General features: G+C 42.5%; 1 protein-coding gene across 8 annotated transcripts in view; it reads right to left on the bottom strand.

Moving 5' to 3' along the window:
* The window catches only part of Cpeb1 (cytoplasmic polyadenylation element binding protein 1), a 98,125-nt gene that overhangs the window by 7,176 nt on the left and 64,511 nt on the right, over positions 1-26,438 (bottom strand). For 4 of the 8 annotated variants that reach the window (XM_037197865.1, XM_037197874.1, XM_037197877.1 and 1 more), the window contains exons 3-8: positions 19,740-19,928; positions 7,729-7,952; positions 5,925-6,177; positions 3,702-3,815; positions 3,291-3,395; positions 2,197-2,333 (exon numbers count right to left, since the gene is read on the bottom strand). In XM_037197865.1, the coding sequence (XP_037053760.1) occupies positions 2,197-2,333; positions 3,291-3,395; positions 3,702-3,815; positions 5,925-6,177; positions 7,729-7,952; positions 19,740-19,893 (987 nt within the window). In that variant the 5' untranslated portion in view covers positions 19,894-19,928. Of the gene's footprint in view, positions 1-2,196; positions 2,334-3,290; positions 3,396-3,701; positions 3,816-5,924; positions 6,178-7,728; positions 7,953-19,739; positions 19,929-20,161; positions 20,708-26,438 lie in introns of those variants that run through there. The other 4 variants (XM_037197876.1, XM_037197878.1, XM_028873786.2 and 1 more) reach the window with 3 other exon arrangements.

The following is a 26,438-nucleotide window of genomic DNA, read 5'->3' as shown; positions in this document are numbered from 1 at the left end:
TGTGACAGTCTCATGTGTGAAAGCAGGAGACAAAGGAGGAAAGAATACATGAATTCATCTTAGATACGATGAGCTCCTGCTTGTTGTCTGAGGGCCAGACAAGTGAGGAGAGAAGGAAGGGAACTAAGTCACTGTGGGAGCCCGAGAATGAACAACTTCAACTTCTGTCAGACTGGACAACAGAAACATGAGGGAACTTTTATAAAGCAAAGAACCAGATCAGTCAATGAATTATTTAAAAGTGATATGACCATCCTAATGGGAACCTCCCCCTTTAAGACACAGATTTTAAAAACAGACTTTACTTTCTAACAGTTGATTTAGGTTCACAGCAAAACTGCACTAAGAACAGACATTTCCCACATACTCTCTGTCCCACACAAGCCTCAACTAGCAAAATTCTGCCATCAGAAGGTCATTCCGATGACCCTACACTGACAATTACCATTACCTCAAGACCACAGTTTACACTGGGTTCTCTTCATGTTTTCTGTGAATTACTGGTTTGGAGGAAATGTGTGATGACTTTTACAACACTGCAATGGTAGCTGAATGTCAACTCACAGCCCAAAAAAATCCTTTGTGCTCTGCCTAGTCATGTCTCCCTCCCCTGGAAAGCACTGATCTTTTTAATTAGAGATATTTTTAGCTTCCCATGGAGCAATAAAATTTCACAGTAGTTTAATGTCACAAAAGTGATTTGGAATCAGCCTAATAAATACACCAATTCCTGAACTCAAAACAAGTGGTTCTCAAAACTCTATCCACTAGCACCATTTGGAGAGTCTGATTACAAGGGATTCCTAAACTCTACCCAGATGAATCAGTAATCCTGAGATAAGACTCTGCAATGAGTTCCCCAATGTGAAATCAGTATGATGTTCAGGGCACAAAGGCTTATGCCAAGCATTTACAAAAAGAGAACATATTGGTAACATATAATAGAGCCCTGAGAGGGAGTGAAGCAGCCATGGCTGGGTTTGTGCGAATGGGAATTTATTTACTTACCCAGTCTGAGAACCAGGAGAAAATATCTGTAGATTTTATCAGTTTAGTCTAAGAAGAGAAAGTTGCTGCTTTCAATTTCATCTCTAAGGTGAGGTTTGAAATTTAAATGTAGATCAGAAGAGAGTAGAAGAGGCCGGGAGGGCTCAATCCCCACTGGTTCCAGGATTGTCTATGCACATTTTACAAACTTCCCTTTCACCTCAGCAAGGCCAACAGTTGGCTTTTTTTTTTTTTTTTAAGAAAAATGTAATTTAGAAGATAGCAATGTATTTGCCATGGACAAGAAAAGTGGATTCCTTGCCTCTGCAAGAACTGTTGCCCTGGTTCCAAGAAAAATCTAGTGCCATGATATGCCAATCATCTTGACACGGGAAGAATATGTGGTAGTTTGAATGAGAAATGTCCCCCAAAGTCTTGGCATTTGAACTTGGTTGCCAACTGGTAGTGCTCTTTGAGAAGTTTTTGGTGGTATAGCTTTGCTAGAGGAATTGGGTCACTGGGAGTGGGCTTTGAGATTAAAATCTTCCTGCCACTTCCAATTTGCTCTCTCTGTTTTGTTCTTATAGCACAGGATGTAAGCGTTTTGGTTCTGTCATATTGATTTTTTTTTTCTTTTTGAGACAGGGTTTCTCTGTGTAGCCCTGGCTGTCCTGGAACTCACTTTGTAGACCGGGCTGGGCTTGAACTCAGAGATCTGCCTGCCTCTGCCCCCGAGTGTTGGGATTAAAGGTGTGCGCCACTGTGATGTACTCTTATCCTTCAGGACTCATAAGCCCAAATTACTTCTTATGTAAGTTGCCTTAGGTCATGGTATTTTAATCACAGCGACTGTGGTGGTTTAAAGGAGAATGGCCTTCGTATCTCATATGTTTGAATGCTTGGTCCCTAGTTGGTGGACTTATTTAGGAAGGATTAGGAGCTGTGGTCTTGTTGGAGGTGGCATGTCACTAGGGGCAGGCTTTGAGGTTTAAAAATATTCATGCTATTCCCAATGTGACCTCTTGGCCGTTCTTGCTACCATACCTTCACACTCTACCATCCCAGACTCTAACCCTCTGAACCTGCAAACCCAACTGAGAACGTTTCCTTTTATAAGCTACCTTGGTCATGGTGTTTTATCACAGCAATAAAAAAAGAAACTACCACAGCAACAGAAAGTAACTAATATAGGACACCAAGCGAACTCACCTCTTTGCAGCGCATCCTTCGGCTGGACATCTTGAAATAATATTCACTCAGGCCATCTGGGCTCATCGGGTCATGAGAACAAGCCTGAAGCAAGGCCCGGACAGACTTCTCTAGTTCAAACACCAAATACACATACCCTATACCCAAGGAAAGGAAAAGCCGCCTTAATATTCCTTAATATCCTCTATGGTGGCCGAAGAGCCATGGCTTTGAGCAGGGAGTTTCTTCTAAGGGAGGAAGCCTCAAGTACAAGATAGATACATACATACATATATATGTATATATATATGTGTGTATGTATGTATGTATGTATATATATATATATATATATATATGTAGATTGAACCTATAGTCTTGTGTGTGCTAGGTAAGCACTCTACCACTGAACCAAATCCCTCATCCCAAAGTACATTTTTGTTCTACTCCTGAAAAGGCTTGTCAAAGGAAGCACTTACTATACCTTATGCCCAGGCTAAGGGAGAGAGATGTACATCCCATTTCACTAAGGGAAAGAACTGTCAGCTGGAACAGAAGACCCCACCTACTACTACACAGCTCTCTACCCCAGAACACAGAGCACACTCGGGTCAGCAGAGCCAGAAGAATAGGTTGTCTGGGGATGCAGGTATTACTTTAAAAGCCTAATTAAACTGTCAGTTCAACGAAGATGGGGCAGAGTGAAAATAGCACCCGCTCCTTTCTACAGGGCAGAATCTCCTTTTAGACCAGTGAGGAATCAGATAGTCGGTCCTCATTCCTGACAACTCCAAAGGGAGTCTCAGAACTGGGTCAGATGACAACCTCCAAGGCTGCAGAGGCAGGCAAAAGAACACTCTTGACACCATATGCGGGGGAAAGGCACTGGTGGGGTTAGGTTTGGAGGGAAGTGCACAGGAAGGAGTCTGGGTGGCAGCTCCCCACAGCACTGCAAGTTTGGACAGATGGACAAAGGAATGTGCAAAAATTGAAGAGGACGTGCTGATTATACCCTGGAGTGCCTACATTACTAACAGCATGCTTCTGTGACATCCCGGCACCACGTGGTATAGTACGAGTGAGGGAAGAGGGAAAAATTCCTACCATGTCTTTATTACCTTTAGGCATATTACCTTTGGGAGGACACCGGGGGTGCTTGCCATCCTTACCAGGCCACTCCACACTCAGAGAGCCAAAAACACGGAAGGTGTTAACCAATCCAGCTGTACAGGTGAGGAAGAACAGAAACCAAGACACAGTCTATTCAGGAAAGACACAAACACAGGATCACCAGCACTCCTCCCAAGGTTCACTGTTTCTGACAACTCAGAACTGACTTCTGGTCTCATTCGTAAGCAGACACACAGAAGCACTTTGGAAGCCTATGAGGTGCACCCACCCCTCAGCTGTTCCTGTAACACTCTGCTGAGGCAGAGGTTCAGGGCCTAAACAGGAGCCTAGGGCACACATTCCTTCTTAAAGGTATGCCCCACCTTCAACTCTTGTAAGAGATCTCAGAGGCAGCTCACCTTCCGTAATATCCCAAGGAACACCTCCTAAGAACACCTTGCATGAGTAGATGGGGTTCTTATAGTTTCGTGGAGGAAGCTGGCCACTCCAGGTACAAGTAGCTTCATTTACAGCTTTGGTAGGAAACAACAACAAAAAAAAAAAAAAAAAAAAAAAAACAAAGAAACAAACAAGAGTTCAATCGACCTTTCTCTAAAATGGACTTGTTGGAGAGAAACAGAGCAGTCACAATTCCAACTTGGCTGCCCAGAAGAACACTATCCATGGTTATTCTGAAAGGCATAACACTTTGTCTTGTCAAATATTTAAGGTAAGTTTAATGATCCTACCTCAGCAGCTTTGCCTCCAATAAAATTGAAAGCAATAGCAAATGTACAAGGTAAAAATTATCACGACTTAAGCAATTTCAACTATATAACTAAAACTATCAACAAAGCAGTTTTATCTTGCTATTGTTTATAGTACTAAATAGATTTATATTTATATATAGACTTTTCTTCCTAGGGTAAAAGAACCTCTACCATTTCCCTGCCTTGTCTCTGAACTCATCGACCACAGAAGTTAGGATACTGTCAGCAGAAAGCACAACTCGACAGAATGAGAACACTGCCACACCCATAAACCCACTCCCACACCCCTGAGCAGGCACCGAGCTTCCCTGCTGCCCACTGCTCATCCCTGTATGAGGATGGATTTCTGCCCAAACCCTCAGCTTCCTACTCATGTCAAACCCGATCGTGTCAACAGGCCCTTTCTGCTGTGTAGGTTTGGAACTCTCTTCAGACTGGGCCGGTCCTACTAACTTCCAGAAGTCTATTCTTGGCAACTAGCTCAGGCCTTTCACATAGAAAGGTGTCCTAGGTGAGGACTGGCTACTCAACACATTACCCTTCTCCTTCAGCACTGAGGAAGACATTCAAGGAGATGAGCCATCTCCTAGATACCAGGCCATTCCCTAACATGTACAGGGCTAGTATGCTCCTGTGACAACTGTGACAAGAAACTGGGCACTGCCAGCAATGTGTCATATAAAACCAAGTAGCCTCCAGAGCACACCACTCAATGGCTACATAGTAAGCACAAACATGGGCTATTAAAATCACCAGATAGATAAACAGGGTGTACACACTATTAGAGGAGAATGAGACATGGACAAGTTCTATGTAAAAACATGCAACAGAGGAATATCACTCATTTGGTTAGATACCAGACCTCAGAGCCATGATCTGAGTGGAAAGCCCTGAAACATTAGCTGATATAAGTAGCTCGTTCACCTCCAAGCTCAGAGGTAATGTGAAAAAAAGATTTAATGCACACTTAAGATGACGCACCTCGCCAAGTGGTAGTGGCACACGCCTTTAAGGCAGGTGGATCACTGTGTGAGTTTGATGCCAGCATGTTCTAAAAAGTGAGGCCAGGACAGCCAGGACCATACAGAGAAATCCTGTCTCAAAAAACAAAAACCAAACAAATCAATAAAAAAATTTTAATTCATTTTTGTATTATGTACATAGGTGTCTTGCCTACATGTATGTCCAAGTATTGTATGAACACTTGATGCCTGCAGAGGTCAGAAGAGGGTTTTGGATCCCCTGGAACTGGAGATATGAATAGTTGTTAGGTGCCCATATGGGTGTTGGGAACTGAATCCAGGTCCTCTAGAAAAGAAACCAGTGCCCTTTAAGCACTGAACCATCTCTCCAGTCTGCACCTAAGATTATTTAAATGACAGAAATTAAAGGACTTCAAAGAGATCAGAGCATCTGGTGACATCCCATACCTTAGAGGTTAACTACCCTGAATGTAATTGGAAAAATCACAGAACAGAAAGCCAGAAAACGAACTGTGACTGCTATGACTCTGAATCAGAAATAGGAAAGGCAGACAAAACTGTAGGCATCATTTTCAAGATTTTGACTTTCTCATGCAACAATCAAAAGCAAAGGCAGGGCACAGCCAGTTTTCACAGAAGCCCACAGTAAGAGGTGGGGCCAGCCATTTTCTGCTGTGGCACAGCCTGTGTGCCAGGCTATCTGCCTCTTTCAAATCAGTCTCAAGGTGGTCCCTTATTCTACAGAATACATGGTTCTTTACAGACCTGGAAACTTTACCACATTATCAAACCCTCTTCCAGAAGAGTTCATCACTGTGTGAACAAAGGTCAATTCTGTTTCTAGAAAGGTCTTAGGCCTTACACATACCCAAAGTCATGCTGCACTCACCTGCTGCCTGCCGGTGTAGTCTAGCTTCTCTCTCTATGCTGAAAGGGTCTTTAGGAGCTTCAAGAAGGTCCCAGGATGGCCACACAGAAGCTCCTGGCCATCTCTTTGAAGCACTGGTTGGAGAGGGAGTAACTGCAGCCAGAGCAGCTTGTTCTTGGTCCATTCGGGAACCAACGCCCATCTTTAGAGGGTCTCTGGGCCCATTTCCCGTCATAGAAAGGAAGGGCAGAGGAGGGGAAATGCGAAGGCTTGACTAGAGGAAAAAAGAAGACAAGTTTTAAAAGACAGTTTTGTTACAAAGTAATAATCATATAACAAAATATGAAAAGTATCTAACATAACATTTATAATTTAATATATTTTCTCTTATCTGTCTTCCTATTCATTTTTAAGATTAGTTATAGATTATAATATAATTAAAATAAATTCTCTGTCTCTCCATATAGACATTGTTTTCTTGCCAGAGAGTTCTCATAACAATTTTAATGAATTTATTATATTTTATTCAGAAGACCAGCTACATCCTACTGATCCAGTTCCCTATGGCTAATTTTTTCTCTGATGGCTCTATACTCTATTAGAAATGCATTTGAACATATTACACTATATATTTGTATTAAATCCTGAAATTCTAAGTGTCAAAAGGATATATCATTAAAATTTGTTGATAGAATCTTTTGTGTTAGCTTTGTCTCTTTCCAAATTAATTCTTAGGTGGGTATCAGAGTTGTATTTGTCAGTCATTAGGTAAATTCCCAAGGTAAGTTCTAGCTGAGTAATGAAACAGAACAAGCACCTCACGTAAACCCATCTTAAAGGGTGTAACCTCAAGTCCAGAGATGTGAAGGACCTGACTGTAGCTGTCTTTCTAGAAACTAGTCTGAACAGGTTAAATGAATGGGCAATGGGAATTCTAACACCAGCTTTCATAATCCAGGAAGGATGGAAAAAGAAGATAGGGTGGGTTCTAAAAGCCATGAATGGAAAACTACAGAGATAAGAAGATGAGAAATGAGCCTTCTTATTCGTTAAACATTTAGTTTAGGGCATTGGTAACAGAAAAGCAAGGTTGAGATGGCACCTTAAATTGAATCTTATTTCAGAAAATTGTCTCATTGCCTCTTCCCCCTGAAGACTCACATGTAATTACTTCTACCCTCCAACTATACTGTCTATGCCATTCTCTATATACCATTTATACCATCCTCCCCACCTACTCTAACCCATTTCCTAACTAATTAGCATGGAGACTGCACATGTCCCACATGGCTGTAGGTAAGAACATGAGAGAGATAAATTTGATGATAGTTTCAGACTGTGAATTGGCAGGGGTCAGTGCAAAAGTATAGGGGCTGGAGTCAAATCTTGATTAGAATTCCAGTGTTAATTATTAATTATGAATTATTAAGGTAATTTATTAAAATACCACTTGTAAACTTGGGGATATTATACACAGAAGTATGTAAGTAATACTGTTTAAAGGCTAAAAAGAAAACATCCATGTACTTTCAAGAAACAGAACACTGCCAAGATGCTTATGTTTACTTTGAAATCAACTGTTTTCTAGCAGCTCTTGAGTATCAAGTCCTAAAATGTATTGCTCACAGACATTCAAAATGCCCTTGAGTTTGCTAAGGATGAATGGCTATAAAGAGGGTGCCTGATGATGATCTTGCTTGCCTGCATCCCTGGTGGACAGGTACCCTGTTTCAAGGTCTAAGACAGACGCTGCAGCATTTTCCCCTTAGGACACACACAGACAACTCCACCTCCACACCCCCCATTCCTGTATGATGTTACATACAATCAAATCTGAGAGATGATCTGATCCAGAGCTGAAGCCACTCGTGTCTGAGTCAGAGGGGCTGCTAGAACGGGAGTCCAGGATGGGCCGAGTGTCCAGGCGAGATCCTCTAACTGAGGGTGCTGGGAACTTGTCCAAGTCAGACCCAAGGGGATCCAGAGACAGGAAGCTCAAGGGGGTTTTTCCTAGGACATTTCCCAGTGGATTTTGGAGCATGCTTAATACTAGGATGACAAAAAAAGAGAAAGAGAGAAAGAGAAAAAAAAAGAAAAGAAGAAAAGGAATGCTCATGACCTCTTAATTTTCTTTCCAGACAAGAGCCCTTTTCTTTTCTCCCATAGTCACCCCCGGCAGGATCAACGGCTGAGAGCATTTCAGAAACACAGAACATAATGTAGAGATAACTGATGGCTTGGGAGACCTGACCACCCAGTCCTCATTAGAAGTTACAGGATGACTGAACACCAGAGCTCCTGCTACTAAAGTAGCAGCAGAACTGTCCTCTCTCTGCCACCAGGCTTAAGGAGGAGTGCTATCATCTGGGACTTTGCCACTGGGGACCCTGGTTACAGCTGCTGCTAATGTCTGGATACACCCACAGTACAATTAAGAAGTCAAAACCATATCCCTTTACTGGCTAGCAGTGTGTTTATTAGATTCCCACTTTTCTAGTAACATTTTGCTAAAACACAGAATTACATGCAACACACCAGACTAATATAGCATAAGCATGTCTCATCTGAGAAGTTCTCTTCTGAAAACTTCTAATGTGTACAAATTTTCTATGCAGCCCCAAAATTCAAATATTTAGGATGGAAGCCGAATGATTTCATAAATTTTACTATCTGAAGGAACAAATCTGATATGAAAACCCTGGTCTGAAACTTCCTTCAGATGGTTCTAACTATGAGAAGCTCACCTGGAGGCTTCTATCTTCTCACTGGCATCTTGGGTGAAATACCAACTATTTCACTACACTGCTTGCCGGATTCAATAATCAGACAGCAGATGGAAAGTGCTAAGCAAAAATCTCCAACACACAATAAACAAATACCTAACATCAGAAAGAATAAAAGCCTGATGTGGTACAACACACCTGTAAGCTCTAGGACAGCCTGGGTACTGTCTCAAAAAGAGAAAGAAAGGGAGGAGGGAGGGGAGAGAGGTAGGAGAGGGGGAGGGAGGAGAAAAAGAAAGGAAGGAAAAGTAATGAGGGATCTGAGAGAAGTACATCCTTCATCCACAAGGACAAAGAATAAAAGGGCTTCACTATGAAGTTTTGGACTCATCAATGTTAAAATAGAAGCTTTAATTGGACATTTTAGTCATCTGAAGAATAAAGACTACATCTTAGTGAGTCCACATGACAGAGCAGAGGGAGCACACAGCAGACAGCTAGAGGAGCAACCGAGACCTCAAATCACAAGCAACAGGCAGAGAACTAAATGGAGAGAGTCTTTGGAAACCTCAAAGCCCACCCAAGTGACATACTTCCTCCAGCAAGGTCGCACATCCTAATCCTCCTCAAGCAGCCAAATCAGGGTATTCAAAACCAACTCAAATACCAGAGACTTAGGGGATATCTCACTCAAATCAATGCATCATCCATCTCTCAAGATGAACCCAAACAACATAAGTGCTCAATAAAGAGTGAGTATAACTGCTCCCTACTTCAGCTCTGACCAGCAACCAAGTGAAAACAGGCCATCCAGAGCTGGTTTCTTCCCAGACTTCCAACTGGCAGGAATGAACCTCTCCAAGTCTGGAATCAAAGCTAAGGCATCACGTGGGGGTACTAGACAACTGTCAGTTGTGACAGAACATACACACAAGGTTCAAGACAGCTATTATTATGAGATTGGGCCAGCTCATTATCCGTAGGCATATGACTTTTGTTTTTGTCCAGATAGAGACATAGTAAGGGTGTGTGTTCTTAGCCTTTTATTTCCTAAATGTAGGAAATATTGTAGATGTATTTATCCAATTATTATTCTATAGTGGTAAAAATGTTTAAATTTAAAATCCCATCAGCAATGACAAGTCCCTTCACATCTTAACCAATACCAGGCACAATCAGTCTTTTAATACTACTGTTGTTACTGTTATTGGTAGTATATGTGTGTGTGTGTGTGTGTGTGTGTGTGTGATGTATGTGTGCGTGCACATGCCATGATGTGGCAAATGGTGTGTGCGTGTGTTGCATGTGTGGGTACACATGGCATGATGTGACGAATGGTAATGTATGCATGTGTATGATGCATGTGTGGGTACACATGCCATGATGTCTAAGAACAACTTTGTGGAGCTGGTCCTCTTCTTCCACTTTTATGTGGATTCCAAGGATCGATTTCAGGACACTGGGCTTAGGTGGCAAGTGCCTTTACCCACTGAGACATCTCACCAGTCTATAGTCAGTCTTTTTTATTTTAGGATGTGTAGCTTCTATGGTACTCAGGGAGCCAAACATAAATCCACAAAGGAGTTAGTTTATTATTTTGCTTTTCAAGGAAACATTCTTTTACCCTAGGCCTTTCAAAGTAGTTTTCAAGTACTAGCACTTAACTGCATACTGAAACTAAATGTCTCAAAATGCTTAGATTCTGACACCTATCACAAAAAATCCTTGATAAATTCCTCAAGTAATCCATGTATTATCAAATCCCTGTCTAAAATAATTGAAAAATAATCCAAGCTCCTGAGTCTATGCTTCAAAATGGCAAGAGACAAGCAGATTTTAGCGGTTTCCCTGGTCTTGCAAAGCCCAGCAAAACAGTATTGTTAAACTTACAGATCATTCTTTCTACCAGTTATTGAAATGGTATCGATGCCCTAGAGCAGTGGTTCTCAATCTCCCTAATACTGCGACCCTTTAAAACAGTTCCTCATGTTGTGCTGACCCCCAACCATAAAATTAGTTTTGTTGTTACTTCATAACTGTAGTTTTGCTACTGTTATGAACTGTAAAGTAAATATCTGTGTTTTCTGGTGGTCTTAGGTGACCCCGTGAAAGGATCGTTTAACCTCCAAAGGGGTTGTAACACAGAGGTTGAGAACTGCTGCCCTAGAGGGCCACTTCCTTTTTCACATTTTACAAAAACAAGCTTAGGGTAGTCAACAATGAGGTGACCAAAAAAAAAAAAAAAAAAAAAAAAAAAAAAAAGAGGGGTTGGGAAGATGACTGGCTATGGTGATATACTGTGTGCCCTAATATATTGTGTACTCTAATAAACTTATCTGAGGATCAGAGGGCAGAACCAGCCACTAGATTAGACATAGAGGTCAGACAGTTGTGGCACATACTCTTAATCCTATCACTCCAGAGGCAGAGAGCCATCCTGATCTCTGTGAGTTCAAGGCCACACTGGAAACAGAACCAGGCAGTCGTGGCACAAACCTTTAATCCCAGCACTTGAGATTCCATGTCTGCTTGGGAAGGACATACATCTTTAATTCGAGGAAGTAATATGACAGGACACAGAAAAGGTACATAAGGCGTGAGGAAACAGGAACTCAGGCTCTTAAGGCTGAGGATTTCGTAGAGGTTAAGAATGTGGCTGGATTATTTGTAATAGCAAGAATCTGGAAACAACCTAGATGCCCCTCAACTGAAGAATGGATTAAGAAAATGTGGTACATATACACAATGGAGTACTACTCAACAGAGAAAACAATGACACCATGAAATTTGTAGGCAAATGGATGGAACTAGAAAATATCATCCTGAGTGAGGTATCCCAGACTCAGAAGGACAAACATGGTATGTATCCACTCATAAGTGGATACTACAAGTAAAGCAAAGGATAACCAGACAACAACTCACAACTCCAGAGAAGCTAGCTAACAAGGAAGACCCAAAGAGGGATGCATGGATCACCCTGGGAAGGGGAAATAGATGAGATCTCCATGAGTGAACTGGGGATAAAGTATGGGCAATGGAGAGTAGGGGATAGGGGATGAGAACATAAGGGAATGGGATGGTTTAGCTGGAACTGGGAGGGAGTGGGAAAGCAATGAAAGAGATACCATGATGGAGGAAGATATTAGGATAGAGAGAAACCCAGTACTAGGGAAGTTGCCAGGAATCCCCAAGGATGACCCCAGCTGGGACTACTAGAAATAGTGGAGAGGGTGCCTGAACTGAACTGCTTGCCCCAGTGATCAGATTGGTGAATACCCTAACTGTCATCACAGAACGTTTCTCCAATGACTGATGGAGGCAGATGCAGAGATCCACAGCCAAACACCAGGCAGAGCTCCAGGAGTCCAGTAGGACAGAGAGAGGAGGGATTCTATGAGCAAGTGCATCAGGATCATAATGGAGAAACCTGCAGAGACAACCAAATCAAACTAGTGGGAACTCATGAAAGTTGGATCAATGGCTGTGGAGCCTGCATGGGACTGGACTAGGTCCTCTACATGGCAAGACAATTGTGTAGCTTGATCTGCTTGGGGGGCCCCCTGGCTGTAGAATCAGAATCCATCCCTGGTGCATGAGGGGGCTTTTTGAAGCCCACTACCTATGATGGGACACCTCGTGCAGCCTTGAGGCATGGGGAAGGGCTTGGACTTGCCTCTACTGGATGTGCCTCCCCATGGGAGGCCTTGCCTTCTTGTGTGGTGGAAAAGGGGGTGGGTTGGGGGGAAGAGGGGGATCTTTGACTGGTGTGTAAAATGAATGAAAAAGCTTTCTTAATAAAAAAAAATGGCTGGCTTATGCTGTTTCTCTGATCTTTTAGCTTTCATCCCAATATCTGGCTCTGCCTTTTTTTTTTTAATTTAATAAGGCCTTTTAAGACTTGTGTTAAAACTGGCAGTTAAAAGTACTGGCTGTTCTTGCAGAGGACCCAGGTTCAGTTCCCAGCACCCCTATGGTGGCTCACAACCATCTGCAACTCCAGCTCCAGGGCATCTGATACCTTCTTCTGACCTCATGGATACCAGGCATGCATGTAATTAATACACAGACATGCAAGCAGGAAAAATGCACACATAAAATAAAGAAAAATTTAAAAAGTCATAAAAGAGCCAATTATGATGATAAAAATTTTGGTTCTCCTGGTGTTGAAAGACTCTGAGATGGGGAAGTACTTGCAAGTAGATAGGGAGGAAAAGAGGAATGATGCTGAGGTAGGTGAGGCTGAGAAGATAACTAGGCTCTACTTGGCAAAACAGCATCTTGAAAGCTTCAGATCCACCCCTCCCCTAAGGATTTATGTGCAGCTGAAAGAGGAGTGACATGTTCTTCAGCAATGGAACCACTGGTAAACCAAGGTGCCCATATCCTGTAAACTATCCAAATGGAACCCATTGGATCTCTCTCTCTCTCTCTCTCTCTCTCTCTCTCTCTCTCTCTCTCTCTCTCTCACACACACACACACACACACTCACACACACACACACACACACACACACACACACACACACACACACACACACTCACACACACTCACACAAACAATCTTAAGAGAAATCTTTCAGGGCTGTATAAAAAAGCCCCTTAGCTTCCACTATCCGCAAAGGCTAAGAATGTCATCAAATGACATCTAAAGTCTATAGCAGAAATTCCTGGCTTTGCTGTCATCTGTCTCTTAGCATTTCAATCAGTTTGTTTATTTGCTTATTTATTTATTTATTCGAGACAGGGTCTCATACTATGTAGCACTGGCTGGCCTGAAACTCTCTAAATATACCAAGCTGACCTCAAACTAGTGATCTTCCTGTCTCTGACTCCCAAGTACTCGGTTTAAAGGCATATATCACTACAACTGGCTATCACTGGTGTATTTTTAAAGTGCCTTAATATATGACTGTCTTTTGTTTTGTTGCTATAAAAATTTCATCAAAATGTTACCACATTTGAACATGGTATTTTGGGTAACCTGAATTTGCATTCCCAGGTCATTCATACTGGGCTCTAAAATAAAATACTTCTATTTCCTTTGAGGTGAGACTTGTGTTTTTGCATCATCACATAGCACAAAGCAATATGCAAAAAAAAAAAAGAAAAAGAAAAAGAAAAGAAAAGAAAAAGCGGGGCTAGAGAGATATCTCAGCAGTTAAGAGCATTGAGCATTGACTGGTTCAATTCCCAGGACCCACATGGCAGCTCACAACTCTCTGTAACTCCAGTTCCAGGGGATCTGACACCTTCACACAGACATACATGCAGGAAAAATACCAATGCACATAAGAATAAAAATAAAACAAAATGCCCAAGAGAAAGAGAATGACTAGACTAATGGGATCATATCTAGGGACACTAAGAAGGATAAGAATGGGCTATGGGAACTATGCCTTTTACCCAAAGTACTTTTGTTTTTGTTTTTTTAAATGGATTGGAGAGAGCTAAAAATCAACATGGTAGCCACTATAGGTGACTTTACTCATTCACTCCAGTTTATATTCACATTTTACCAGCAACAGATTCTATCTACCTCAGCTGATATACAAACCATTAGTATCTTGGGGCTCTTCCAAATTAATGTATGAACAGGAACTGTTATCTATAGAAATCCTCTACTATGAGGCCTGGCTTGGTGGCCTACTCCTTTAATCCCAGTACTTGGGGGCCAAGCAGGCAGCTCTCTCTGCGTTCCAGGACAGACTTGTCTACAAGCAAGCTCTAAGCCAGTCAAAGCTACATAGTGAGACCCTGTCTCAAACAACACCAACACCAACACCGAAATCCTCCACTATGGCAACAAGCCTATCTAAATAGAAAATGGCATAACAACCCACACTAGTGAACTCCACTTTCTCAAGAGATGGTCAGTCATCTATTTTATGATCTGGACAAAGTTCAGTCAAGTTCCTACTAATAGCAACTTCTCCATGTACTAAACATCAAACACATGTCAGAAGTACTCTGGGTAGATAGGAATCTTTCCCTAAATTCTAACAAAGAAAACTAGTTTTGAGGTTAGCGACATGCATGCAGTAGCAGAGCCAAGTCTGACTCTTTCTGACTCCAAGCTCCATCTTCTGAAGTGCATAATTCACTAGCTACATTATAAAGCATTGTCAGGACCTCATGTCTCCCTTTTTTCATGTTCTTGGCACATCTCCCTTTTATTCAAATCATTTAAGATCAACCACAGATGAGCAATCTCACCTACCAGAAAGTGCAGGGGACCTAAAAGAGAGGTCTCAAAACTTAGTTATAGCCATTGTCAGAACTCATTAAAATGCACCTTAGACACCACCTGGGAGTAGAGGGACAGTCAGAGAGGCAGAGAAACATAGTACCATGAACAATAAATATAAAAAGAATGACATGTAATATAATACTTTTAGGAAAGTGATGGCCAGAACTAGCTGCATGTTGTAAAAGCTCACAATGAACAGAAACAAAGGGAGCTAAGGCCTACTGCTTCAGGCAGATACATGTTTTAAAAAAGGCAAAACAGTTGCTACAAAAGACATTCCTGGGGCTGGAGAGGTGGCTCAGTCATTAAAGGTATATAAGGTCACACACACACACAAAGACATTACTGTATCAATGGCCAAAGGACAAATCTGGAATATAAAAACAATAGTTTAATAAGTGAATACATTTGTTTTAAACCACTCAAAGTTCATTACTGTTTTGATATAGAGAAATCTAGCTAAACTCACTTTTATTTTTAATGGTTACAAAGAATGTGTACACACAAATACATATAGAGGAAAATGTACAGCTGATAAAGCAAATGGGTAAGAATCAATGTCAACAACAGGAGAAAATCTGAATTAAGCTGGTTTGAGATCTTTCAGGCCATACAATGAGCCAAGGTTCTGGAAACTGTGATCCAAAGTCAGATGCCCTCAAGTGACCTGACTGTCCCATTACAGCCCATTCTGGCAAAAGGCTCCAGCTCATTAATGCCATTTTAGAGTACAAGAGACTAAATCAGCAGTAATATTTTTAGACTGATTTTTAACTTTCTCTACTTTCACCCTTCTCTCTATGCCAGGTCCCTGGATTTTCAGCTGAGTCATTGTTGGAATTTTCTGAAGCCTCACTCTCTAAGTGTCTATAGGTGCCCAGATCTGATGGCAGCACTGGCAACAGCAGCAGGGACTGGCACTGGATGTCTGTAGTTTGCAAGACACACTTCTCAGCTCAACCTCACAGTGGAAGTGGGATTAGGCCCAGGACACCATCATCAAATGCTTTTTATCTAGTAAGAGTAGTCACAGAGATATCTAGACTAGGAGCCATTATTTCTAGCCTAAGACACAGCTGTGTACTGGAAGTCTTCTTTCCTGTATGTACCCTTAGTTCTGAGGCTGCTTGTAGAGAGTTGAAGCAGATGTGGGTCCAAGAAGTCCATATTCCACATAGAAGCCTAACCCTATTTTGAACGCTGCCTCATAAACACTGTTTGAAAAAGGTTAGGAGAGCAGAGAAAGATGCCAAAGTTATCCCAGGCTGACTGAACCTGTGGATCGATGGGGAGCTCTGCAAATGACAGGGCACAGGGAATACTCCATTGAACTGGTTAACAGGACAAAAACCAAAGATAAAAATCAAAGAGAGTGAACAGGTTAATCCCATGAGACTTCTAAAAGGGAATTAGAATAGACAGGACATGTCCTCTGGCATCCTTAGCTGAACATCTCACTTGCCCACTGGGCTTCTGCACAAAATGGTCATTAAGAGTCCTTTTTTCCCCAAGTCCCTCAGGTAGATTCAAAAAGTCCCTTCACTCTCCTGCTGAGTAATGCTGCACACAGAAGAGTCATAGGGGAAAGGCAGAGAGACAAATCCAGTGGGTGGTTAAGCTGATGAACTGAGACCAAAGGTGGAAAGCAAGTGGGAACTGTCTGCTGAGTGCCCTCACTAAGAGATTTCATCAAGGGAGCACATCACCTCTGGCTACACAGCCCCTGCACTACATGAGGTTACCTATATCTTCTTGTCTAACATATTAAGGTTCTGGCCACAAGAAAGAAAGGTTCCTGTTCTTTAACAGGAAGAACAAGAGTTTTAGAACAAAAGACACCAGGTTTGGGATGCCAAGCCTGACAACAGGTACGTCCCTTTGGGTACTTTGCAACCTCTGTGAGTCTTTTCCATCATCTGTGCAAGCATTAAAATCATGTGATATGCTCAGCATAAAAAATTTGATATAAGGCAGCTATTTGTCACTCCATCCTCTATCCCAGGATACTGAAGAAGCTTCTACAGGCATGATATTCTTCCATTCAAGGACTTTTCCTTTGATAGTCATGGTGATTTTCTTTAAAAACAATTCCAATTCCATTTATTTCCTTTGTGTGTGCCCATGTGTACATGTGGTGTAGGTCAGAAAACAACTTTAGGGAGTTGTCTCTCTCTTCTACCATGTAGGTCCCAGGGGTCAAGCTCAAGTTGTCAGGCTTGGTGGCATGCGCCTTTACCTGCTGAGCAAATTGATCAGCCCTAGAGATTCTTAATGGCAATGATTTTATCCTATTCACTGATGCACCTTCAGTGCCCAAAACAGTTCCTGGCATATAGCTGGTGTTTAATTTCTACTAAGTGAATTTATAGTCAAGGTTTTCCATCCAGAGCCCTACTCTCCAACCTCGCCCAATGCACTGTCAAATACTTAAAAGTGGTAAAGATAGTGAGTTGTCAGGCTACAACTTACTGGAGAAAATAACACCAACCAGAGTCTAAGCAATAAGCTTGCACCCAGGTTCCACACAGAGACAATAAGATACCAGCCTGCTTGCAAGTATTAACTCAGATTTTCTAAAGCTATCGAACTATCTCCTCCCTTCCTCAAGGAACTGAGTGAGTTGGTTTTCAGATGGAAAGGCAGTGTGGGCACTGGGATGTGGGCTGAGTGTTCCTGCGTTACTGGCAAGGGTGCACGATCTGGCACTGCAGCTGGCTGGTGGGAGGGCTCCATCCTACTCTAGGAGATTGCACCCTCATATGGGCTTTCCACAAAGGCACAAAGCTTAGGAAAAGGGGAAGGCTACCACCACAGCTCCTAAAGGCAAACACAGCATGGAGATGAGGGATGGGTGTGTCTTTTACCCCCAGAAACCATGAGATACCCATGCTAATCTTGCCCTCACAGCCAGATCATTGCACTGGGGCCAGTCTCAAGTCTTTACAAATTCAGAAGTTCAGACTGCATTCCTTCCCTGATCCACAAAATCATGCAATATTTATCACTAAAGTGCTTGAGATGGAAAGTGAAGAAAAATATTCCCACTTTCAGAGCAATAGCTGTAAGATCAGGGTTTTTAGAGGGTAGGGAAGCTGACAGAATTTTGCCTAGACCCAGCTTCATTAGACAAGGTCCTGCTGCATTGTCAGGTCATTCCTGAACAGACAATCACCTTCTGTTTAGCTGCTACAGGGCGCTCTCCAAGTCTCAAGATGGACACATCTAAGTTTCTATGGGCCTAAAGCTGTATTTCAGAAGCTAACTTTGTAGCTAAGAGAAACAAGAGCCAAAGACGGGCCACACCCCAATCTGATGCCAGCACAAATCAGACACTGATGACCACACATAGGTACTCATCTCCTGTGTGAGCTCTTATTTTGCTCAGTTCCTGTGGGAGTAAAGAAAGGACGAGGCTTGTTTTAAAGAACAGATAAAAGAATGCACTGTGGCCTCCAAAGCAAAGGACATCCAATAGTGACACATTTCCTGGCCTAGGGAACAGAGTAGTTATCAACCATTCCAAAAAAGGCAGGTAGCACTCAAGATAACTTTACCTTCAAGAGCTCCTACCCACAAGCCAATAAAAAAAATAAAAATAAAAACAAAAAAACACATTTCTTTTTCCCAATGCAGTTACCAAAACAAATGGGCACCGAAATGTCTAACAGACACTAAGAGTCCCAGACTCTGCAAAGCATTCTAAAACAACAACAACAACAACAACAACAAAAACCCCAAACCAAACAAACAAAAAACACCTGTACCAAATAGGGTGGAGGCCAGAAATCAACACAGAGTACCTTGCAGTCAGGATTGCTGGTCCTAGACTAGGGAGGTTATCTGAAAGGACAGCAGGCTTAGTGTACTCCACTATTACCAACAACAGCAAAATGACTACAGGTACCCTAGTCCCCCATTTTCCCTTTTCCTATAGAATCTGCTAATACTTTTGTATTATAACACAACTTATATAAAGTAAAATATATTGATTTTGAGTAATAGTGCAGCATTTAAGTTCACAGTTCTTTCTGGACAATCATAAGGTTTTCATCTGGCCAATATTCCCCCAAATACCACAAGAAGGAAATAGACATGTAATAGGAAGGTCTGAGTAGAAGCAGTTCAAAGGTATGTCAAGAATTCCCTGTAATTTGTTCTCATTAATCCTACACCAAGAAGACAAGGGATCCTAAAGGGGAGTGGCCCCTCATCTATTAGTTACCTTTAACACACAGACAATTCAGGGTGGAAGGAGAGGAGAGGACCATCTCCTTCTCTCTGAATCTGAGAGTTATCTTACCCTCCTCTCCCAGCCAGCCCCTTTCCAGGACTGAGGCTCTTAAACTAATGTTAATGCAATCCTAATGTTAATTCAAATAAAATTGCTCAGTTAATCTTCTTTGCTATGACTCAGGGCTACCCAACCTTCACATATAGCTCTCTAGTTTTAAAACCACTGAACAGAATCTGGTCATCCAGCCATCAGTCTCTTAAGTCCCCTCCCCCACCTAAAAGTGTTTTGCTTCATCATCTCTAAGACAGGCCTGGGCACCAGGGGCTTAGATGGATCATATCTGCAAAAGGCTGTAACCTTGGGGACCCTTGTCAGGGCCACCTCAGATGTAGACTAATAACTCCAGGGAATTTGTCAGGGCAAGTAAGAAAAGCCGTATCTGCCTTTACCAGCAGCCATCCATCTATCTGTCTTGCAACACTCACAGCTACCATCACTTGCAAAACAGCTCTGTGTTGCACGCATATAGGGGAGTGATGCAAAGGGGAACAGAACAACTGTTGCTTTGGTATCTTAGCTCACCACCCCACTCCCCCCTCCCCCAGCTAGTCACCTTATTCTCTTGCACTCACCCGACTGTGTGCTGCTCTGGGCTGAGGAGTCTGAGTCCTGAGTGCTCCAGGGTCGGTCCCAGCCAGTCAGTCTGAGTGATTGCAGGCCAAGGCACAAGCCATTTGCATCTGGGAGGCCACGGGGAGATTCTTGCGCAGAGGTGGGGAAAAGCATCCTGCTTGTAACTGTTTCTTCAGAGTCCTGGAAGTCTGTTTTGGAAAGGAGAAGAGCAAAACAAACCCCTAGAGTTAAGGGTTGTTCCCCTCAATACTATCAACAATAAATACCACCAATAATAGTTTCCCCCAGGTTCAGGGGCAAGACATCCAAGCTGGCTGGATGCTGCAGCTGCTGCCTCTGTACTTTTGGGGGCGTTCAGACAAGAATAGTTGCCATATAGCCCCCTCCCCACACACACCCCTATCCTATCTGCATTACAGACTAGGTAGCATGTGATCGGGCTGCTGATGCTTCCCGCTGCCAGTGACATCAGCCGGCAGAGCCTAGCGATAGAGAACCGCATCATCTCTCACAGAACGGGGGAGGAGCAGGAGAGGACGACTGGGAGGAGACTTGCCTCCAAGGGAAAGACAGCACAGGAGCTACTTGGAATAGTCCGGTGCAGTATGGTTAAGTCAGGGCTGTGAGGCAGAGCCCTCCCCCTCCAGTCTTGGCAATGGTAGCCAGGTGGCCCCCTGGCACACTGAAGTCTGCTCTGCTCTGCAAAGCAATGTGGACTGCTTGCTTGCACTGTTCTGCCCTCCTGCCACTCCCTCTCCCTCTGCTCTCCACCTCAAATCCCCAACCGCTCTAGTCCTGGACTCTCTCCAGCTGCTGGCTCAAGCCCTGGCTTTTGCAGCCCAACGTGAAGCTTCCCAATCCTGCTAACAAAAATAAGTAAATAAAAATACGACCTATGTGCTCCCTCCAAGTGGCCTCTGAGCAGCACCTTGACACAGCAGTGTTTACTGCTGAGGAATGGGATAACCATCAGAAAAACACTGTATATTCGGACCCTTGGGAACAACACCTGGTGCTCTGGGATTGTCTGGAGCAGCTTATCACAGGAAAAAGGGGACAACTTTGGCGGGGGTGGGGTGGGGTGGGGTTGGTGGGTGGTGGGTGGTGGGGAGGGTGGGTGGAATTTATCAAGCAATTCCAGGTACGGCTCACAGGGCCTGGCCCACAACTCACATATCAGAGTGAGATCTAGATAATCCATTTTACCCAGGTTCCCTTATACACCAAAAGGATAAGACATTAACCACAAGTGGACGGACACAAGGGCCCAGCTTTTCCTTTCCCTCTTGCAACTCAAGGAGCAGACAGACGAAACACTCCCAAAGTAGTATCTGACAAATCGCAATTTAAGAGAAACAATCTCAGATTATCATTATGCTCAATCAGTAGTCAATACTCAGGAGCTCACATCATCTGCCTGTATTTGTCTTTTCAGGATCCCTCAGGGTGATGGCTGGCAAGCTATGAACACCACTGACACCTTTAACTGCTGTGCTTTCTTCAGAGCTGCTGCCCAGGATGAAGAACCTATTTCAATGACCCCCTCCCTCCCTTCTCTACCAGCTACAGCAACACAATTCAACTTGCTTTTTTTTTTTATTTACTATGTATACAGTGCTGTGTCTGCATGGCCAGAAGAGGGTACCAGATCTCATTACAGATGGTTGTGAGCCACCATGTGGTTGCTGGGAATTGAACTCAGAACCTCGGGATGAACAGCCAGTGCTCTTAACCTCTGAGCCATCTCTCCAGCCCACAATTCAACTTTCTGAGCTTCTGTCATTTCCTCTTTCCCAATGTTTCCTCCCATATCAATCTTTTCCTAATGTCTCCTTTCTCATAAGGGTCAAAGCTGCTTCCACCTCTACCAGGCTGGCTGGCAGCATTCCATTTGCCTATTCTCTCCCTTGTTGCAAGGAAAAGCAAGCAGGTAATAGGAAACATCCCAACCTGGAACTGATCCTGGCAGTCTGAGCCAGTTAAGACAGTGCTGTTAACCCAGGCAATGTCTGGTCCCAGCCTTCTGCAGCATTCTCTGAGTGTACTTAGACAAAGGCCCTGGAGGGATGTCTCTGTGGGAGGGACTCCTTCCTTTGGAGGATCTTTTAAAGCTGTTGCTGGTTCATCCATCCATCTACATTATTCCTGTCTGGCTGTAGATACCCTGCTTGCTCCCATCTCTGTGTGTCAAATCTGTGTCTCATCACTGTACAGGCTGAGCAAGAACGGACCCACACTAGAGCTGTCCCACCCCAAACGCTGCCCTCCTGCTACCTATGCCCACCCTTCCCCCAAGCTAAGGCTATATTTTTAAATTAACTCATGTTTTTATTACAAAAATAAAATTTTTCCTTTTAAGCCACACATACCTGGGGTCAGTGAGATGGCCAGCAAACCTGATGACCTGAGTGCAATTTCCAAGACCCACAAGGTAGAAAGAGAAATGACTCATGCAGTTGTCCTCTGATCTCCGCATGTGTGTCCTGATATGCACATGCATGAATGAACACACACACACACACACCACAAACAGACTGCAAGAAAACATCAGGCTGAGTTTTCTGGAGATGCTCAAATATGGGTAAATCAATGAATGTTATAAATCACATAAACGGACTCAAGGACAAAAATCGCCTAGTCATCTCAATGGATAAAGAAAAGGCATTTGACAACATTCAACATCCCTTCATGTTAACAGTCCTAATGAAACTCAGAGTAAGTGGAGCAGTGATAGCACATATCTTTAATCCCAGCACTTGGGAGGCAGAGGCAGGCAGATCTCAGAGTTTGAGGCCAGCCTGGGCTACAGAGTGAGATCCACGTCAGCTAGAGCTACACAGAGAAACTCTGCCTCAAAAAAAAAAAAAAAAAAAGAAACTCAGAGTAGAAAGAACATAGCTCAGCATAATAAAGGCAAGCTATAACAAACCTATAGCCAACATTGTTAAATAGGGGGAAACCCATGAATTTCCACTGAAATCAGGAACAAGAAAAGGATGTTCACCTGCTGCTTTGTTCTTGTTCAATACAGTGTTAGCAGTTTCAGCTAGAGCAGTAAGACAAGGACATAAAGGGGACAACACAGGGAAGGAAGAGGTCAAAGCAGCTCTATCTGCAGATGGTAAGGTTCTATATAAGATCCTAAAGATTCCACCAGAAAACTTAGAACTATCAAATACTTGTAGTAAAGTGGCAATATACAAAATCAACACACAAAATCATTAGCCTTCCTAGATACCAATGACAAACTGGAAAAGTCAAAGGCAAATAACCTAATTCACAATAACCTTTAAAAAATAACTTGTTAGCCAAGCATGGTGGCACACACCTTTAATCCTAGCACTTGGAAGCAGAAGCAGGAAGATCTCTGTGAGTTCAAGGCCAGTCTGGTCTACAAAGGGAGTTCCAGGAAAGCCAGGACTACACAAAGAAACCCTGTATTGAAAAACAAACTAATAACAAAACAAAATAAAACGATCCCAAACAAAGAACTTGTTATATAAACCTAACCAAGGATATGAATGTCATATAACACACACACACACACACACACACACACACAACGAGAGAGAGAGAGAGAGAGAGAGAGAGAGAGAGAGAGAGAGAGAGAGAGAAAAGCATAAAACACTGAAGAAATTGAGGAAGAACCAGAAGATGGAACCATATCCCATGCTCATGAACTAGAAGAAAAAAAAAATCAAAATATTGTGAAAATGGCTTACTGAAAGAAACCTACAGACTGACTGCAATTCCAATAAAAATTCCAGTGACATTCTTCAGAAACAGAGCAATCTTTAAATTCATGTGGAATCACGAAAGATTCTGGAGAGGCAAAGCAACCCTACACAAAAAAAATGATACAGCAAATGTATCACCACACCTGATCTCACCATACTACAGAACCACAGTAATAAAAAGACATGCTGATCAACAAAACATTATATAGAGGCCAGATACAAGGCCACACAACCAATAGGCACCTGATTTTTTATGAAGATGCCAAAAATACACACTGGAGAAAAGACAGCATCTTCAACAAATAGCACAGAGAAAACTGGATACATACATGTAGAATTAAATCTCAACCTCTCACCCTGCACAAAATCAACTCCAAATGTATCAAGGACCTCAACTTAAGATCAAAAGTGTGATCTTAAAAAGAGGAAAAGCGCCGGGCGGTGGTGGCGCACGCCTTTAATCCCAGCACTCAGGAGGTAGAGCCAGGTGGATCATTGTGAGTTCGAGGCCAGCTTGGACTACCGAGTGAGTTCTAGGAAAGGCGCAAAGCTACACAGAGAAACCCTGTCTCGAAAAAACCAAAAAAAAAAAAAGAGGAAAAGCATGGAGTACACTTTAACTAAGGGTTTTCAGGATAGGACTGTGATTGCTCAAGAAGTAAGGTCAATCAACAATTAAGACTTCCAGCCAGGCAGATCTATGTGAGTTGGAGGCCAGCCTGGTCTACAAAGCGAGATCCAAAACAGGCACCAAAACACCACAGAGAAACCCTGTCTCGAGTGGGGGTGGGGGAAGACTGCCTAAAACTCAGCAGCTTTTGTTTATTAAAGGAAACTCTCACTTAAGAGTCAGTCTAGAGAATGTCAGCTATGTATCTGATAGAAGATTAAATATTCAGTACAAAGAATTCAAGAAACAAAACATCAAGAAAACAACCCAATCAAAAAATAGGCCATAGAACTGAATGGAGATCACAAAGAAGAAATACAAATGGCTAATAAACATTTTTTTTTGTGTTTTTATATTATTTCTGTTTGTTTTTGTTTGATTTTTGAGATAGAGTCTCACTGTGTAGTCCTGGCTGGCCTGAAACTTGCTTGCAGACAAAGCTCAAACTCAAAAAGTTGAACCTGTCTCTGCCTCCCAAGTGCTAGGATTACAAGTGTGTGCCACCATGCCCACCATCTAATAAGTATTTTTTAAAATGTTCAATATCATTAGCTACCAGGGAAACACAAATTAAAACTACTTTGAAATTCCATTTAACTCTAGTCAGAATGACTATCATCAAGAAATCAAACAAATGCCAGCGAGGATGTGGGGGGAAGGGGAGTACTTATGTGTTGTTGGTGGGCATGTAAAAGGGTATAGCAACATAAAAACCAGTGTGGAAGTGTCTCAAAAAGCTAAAAACAGAACCATGATCTACCTCTACTGTTGTTAGGCATATACTCAAAGGACTCCCTATCTTTCTATAGTGAATCATTGCACACCCATGTTCACTGTAGCTCTGTTCACAATAGTTATGAAATGGAATCGGCCTAGATGTCCATCAACTGATGAACAGATAGTGAAAATGTGGTGTGTGTGTGTGTGTGTGTGTGTGCGCGCGCGCGTGCGCGCGCGCTGAATTTTATATGAATTTTATTCAGCTAGAAATAAAAGCATTAAGTATAAAATTTTCGGGAAAATAGACTAAGTGAGATAACCCAAGCCTAGAAAGACAAATGCTGCATCTTCTCTTTCATGTGTGTATCCTAGCTTCAAATTTTTAGATTTGAATGTCTAATTTGGAGTGTTTGCAGAGGACACTAGAAAGGGATAGAAAGGGCTTAATAGAGGGGAGGGAAAGGGGCTGTAAGAGGTAAAGGTATGACAGCAGAACACATGTGATATCAAAGTTGGAGGGAAATACTAAAAAAGTATAAGTGAGGATATGGGTGGAATAGGGGAGTGGAAGGTATGGGGAGGGGTAACCAAAGTTAAGGATGTATGATAAACTCTAGAAACCTACTACTTTGTAAGATATTTCTTGTCTTAGTCACTGTTCTATTGCTGTGAAAAGACACCATGACCAAGACAACTTTTATAAAAGAAAGCATTTCATTGGGGGCTTGCTTACAGGCTTAGTTAGTCCACTATCATCATGGCAGAAAGCACGGCAGTATGCTGAAGAAGTAACTGAGGCCAGCATCTAGTAATCCTGATCACAGGCAGAGAAAGAAAGCCATTGGGCCTGGCTTGGGCTTTTGAAACCAACAAGGCCACACCTCCTAATCTTATTTAAAAATTTATTTAATTTTTATATTTAATTTTTATTTATGTAAGAGTGCTATGCATGTATACCTGTATGTCAGAAGGGGGCACCAGATCTTATTACAGATGGTTGTGAGCTATCATGTGGTTGTCGGAAATTGAACTCAGGACCTCTGGAAAAGCAGTCAGTCAGTCAGTCAGTCAGTCAGTCAGTGCTCTTAACTGCTGAGTCATCTCTCTCCAGCCCTTCCTAATCTTCCTAATCCTTTCAAACTGTTCTACTCCCCAGAGACAAAGCATTCAAATTTATGAGCCTATGGAGGTCATTCTTACTCAAACCACCACAATTCTTAAAGATTTATTTTTATTTTATGTATATGGATGTTTTGTATGCATGTGTGTATGCCTGGTGCCATAAGAGGCTAGAAGAGGGCATGAGAGCCTCTGGAACTGGAATTATGGTTTATTGTTTTTCCGCTATGTGGGTGCTGGGACTCGAACACAAGTCATCTGAAAGAGCAGTCAGTGCTCTTAATCCATGAGCCATCTCTCCAGTCTTGGGAACCCACTACTTTGTAAGCTAAATTAAAAATGTAATAAAAAAAGATTTGTCCCTTCCTCTGCATTGCAACTGTAGTGCACAGCAGTTAATGCAAAGACTCATAAACAAGTCCAAATGCTGGGCCCTAAATGGGATATCTACA

This window comes from Peromyscus leucopus, chromosome 1 (assembly GCF_004664715.2).
Source record: "Peromyscus leucopus breed LL Stock chromosome 1, UCI_PerLeu_2.1, whole genome shotgun sequence".
NCBI lineage: Eukaryota > Metazoa > Chordata > Mammalia > Rodentia > Cricetidae > Peromyscus > Peromyscus leucopus.
The sequence above is the reverse complement of the archived record's forward strand: the minus strand, read 5'-3'. Positions and strand labels throughout refer to the sequence as shown.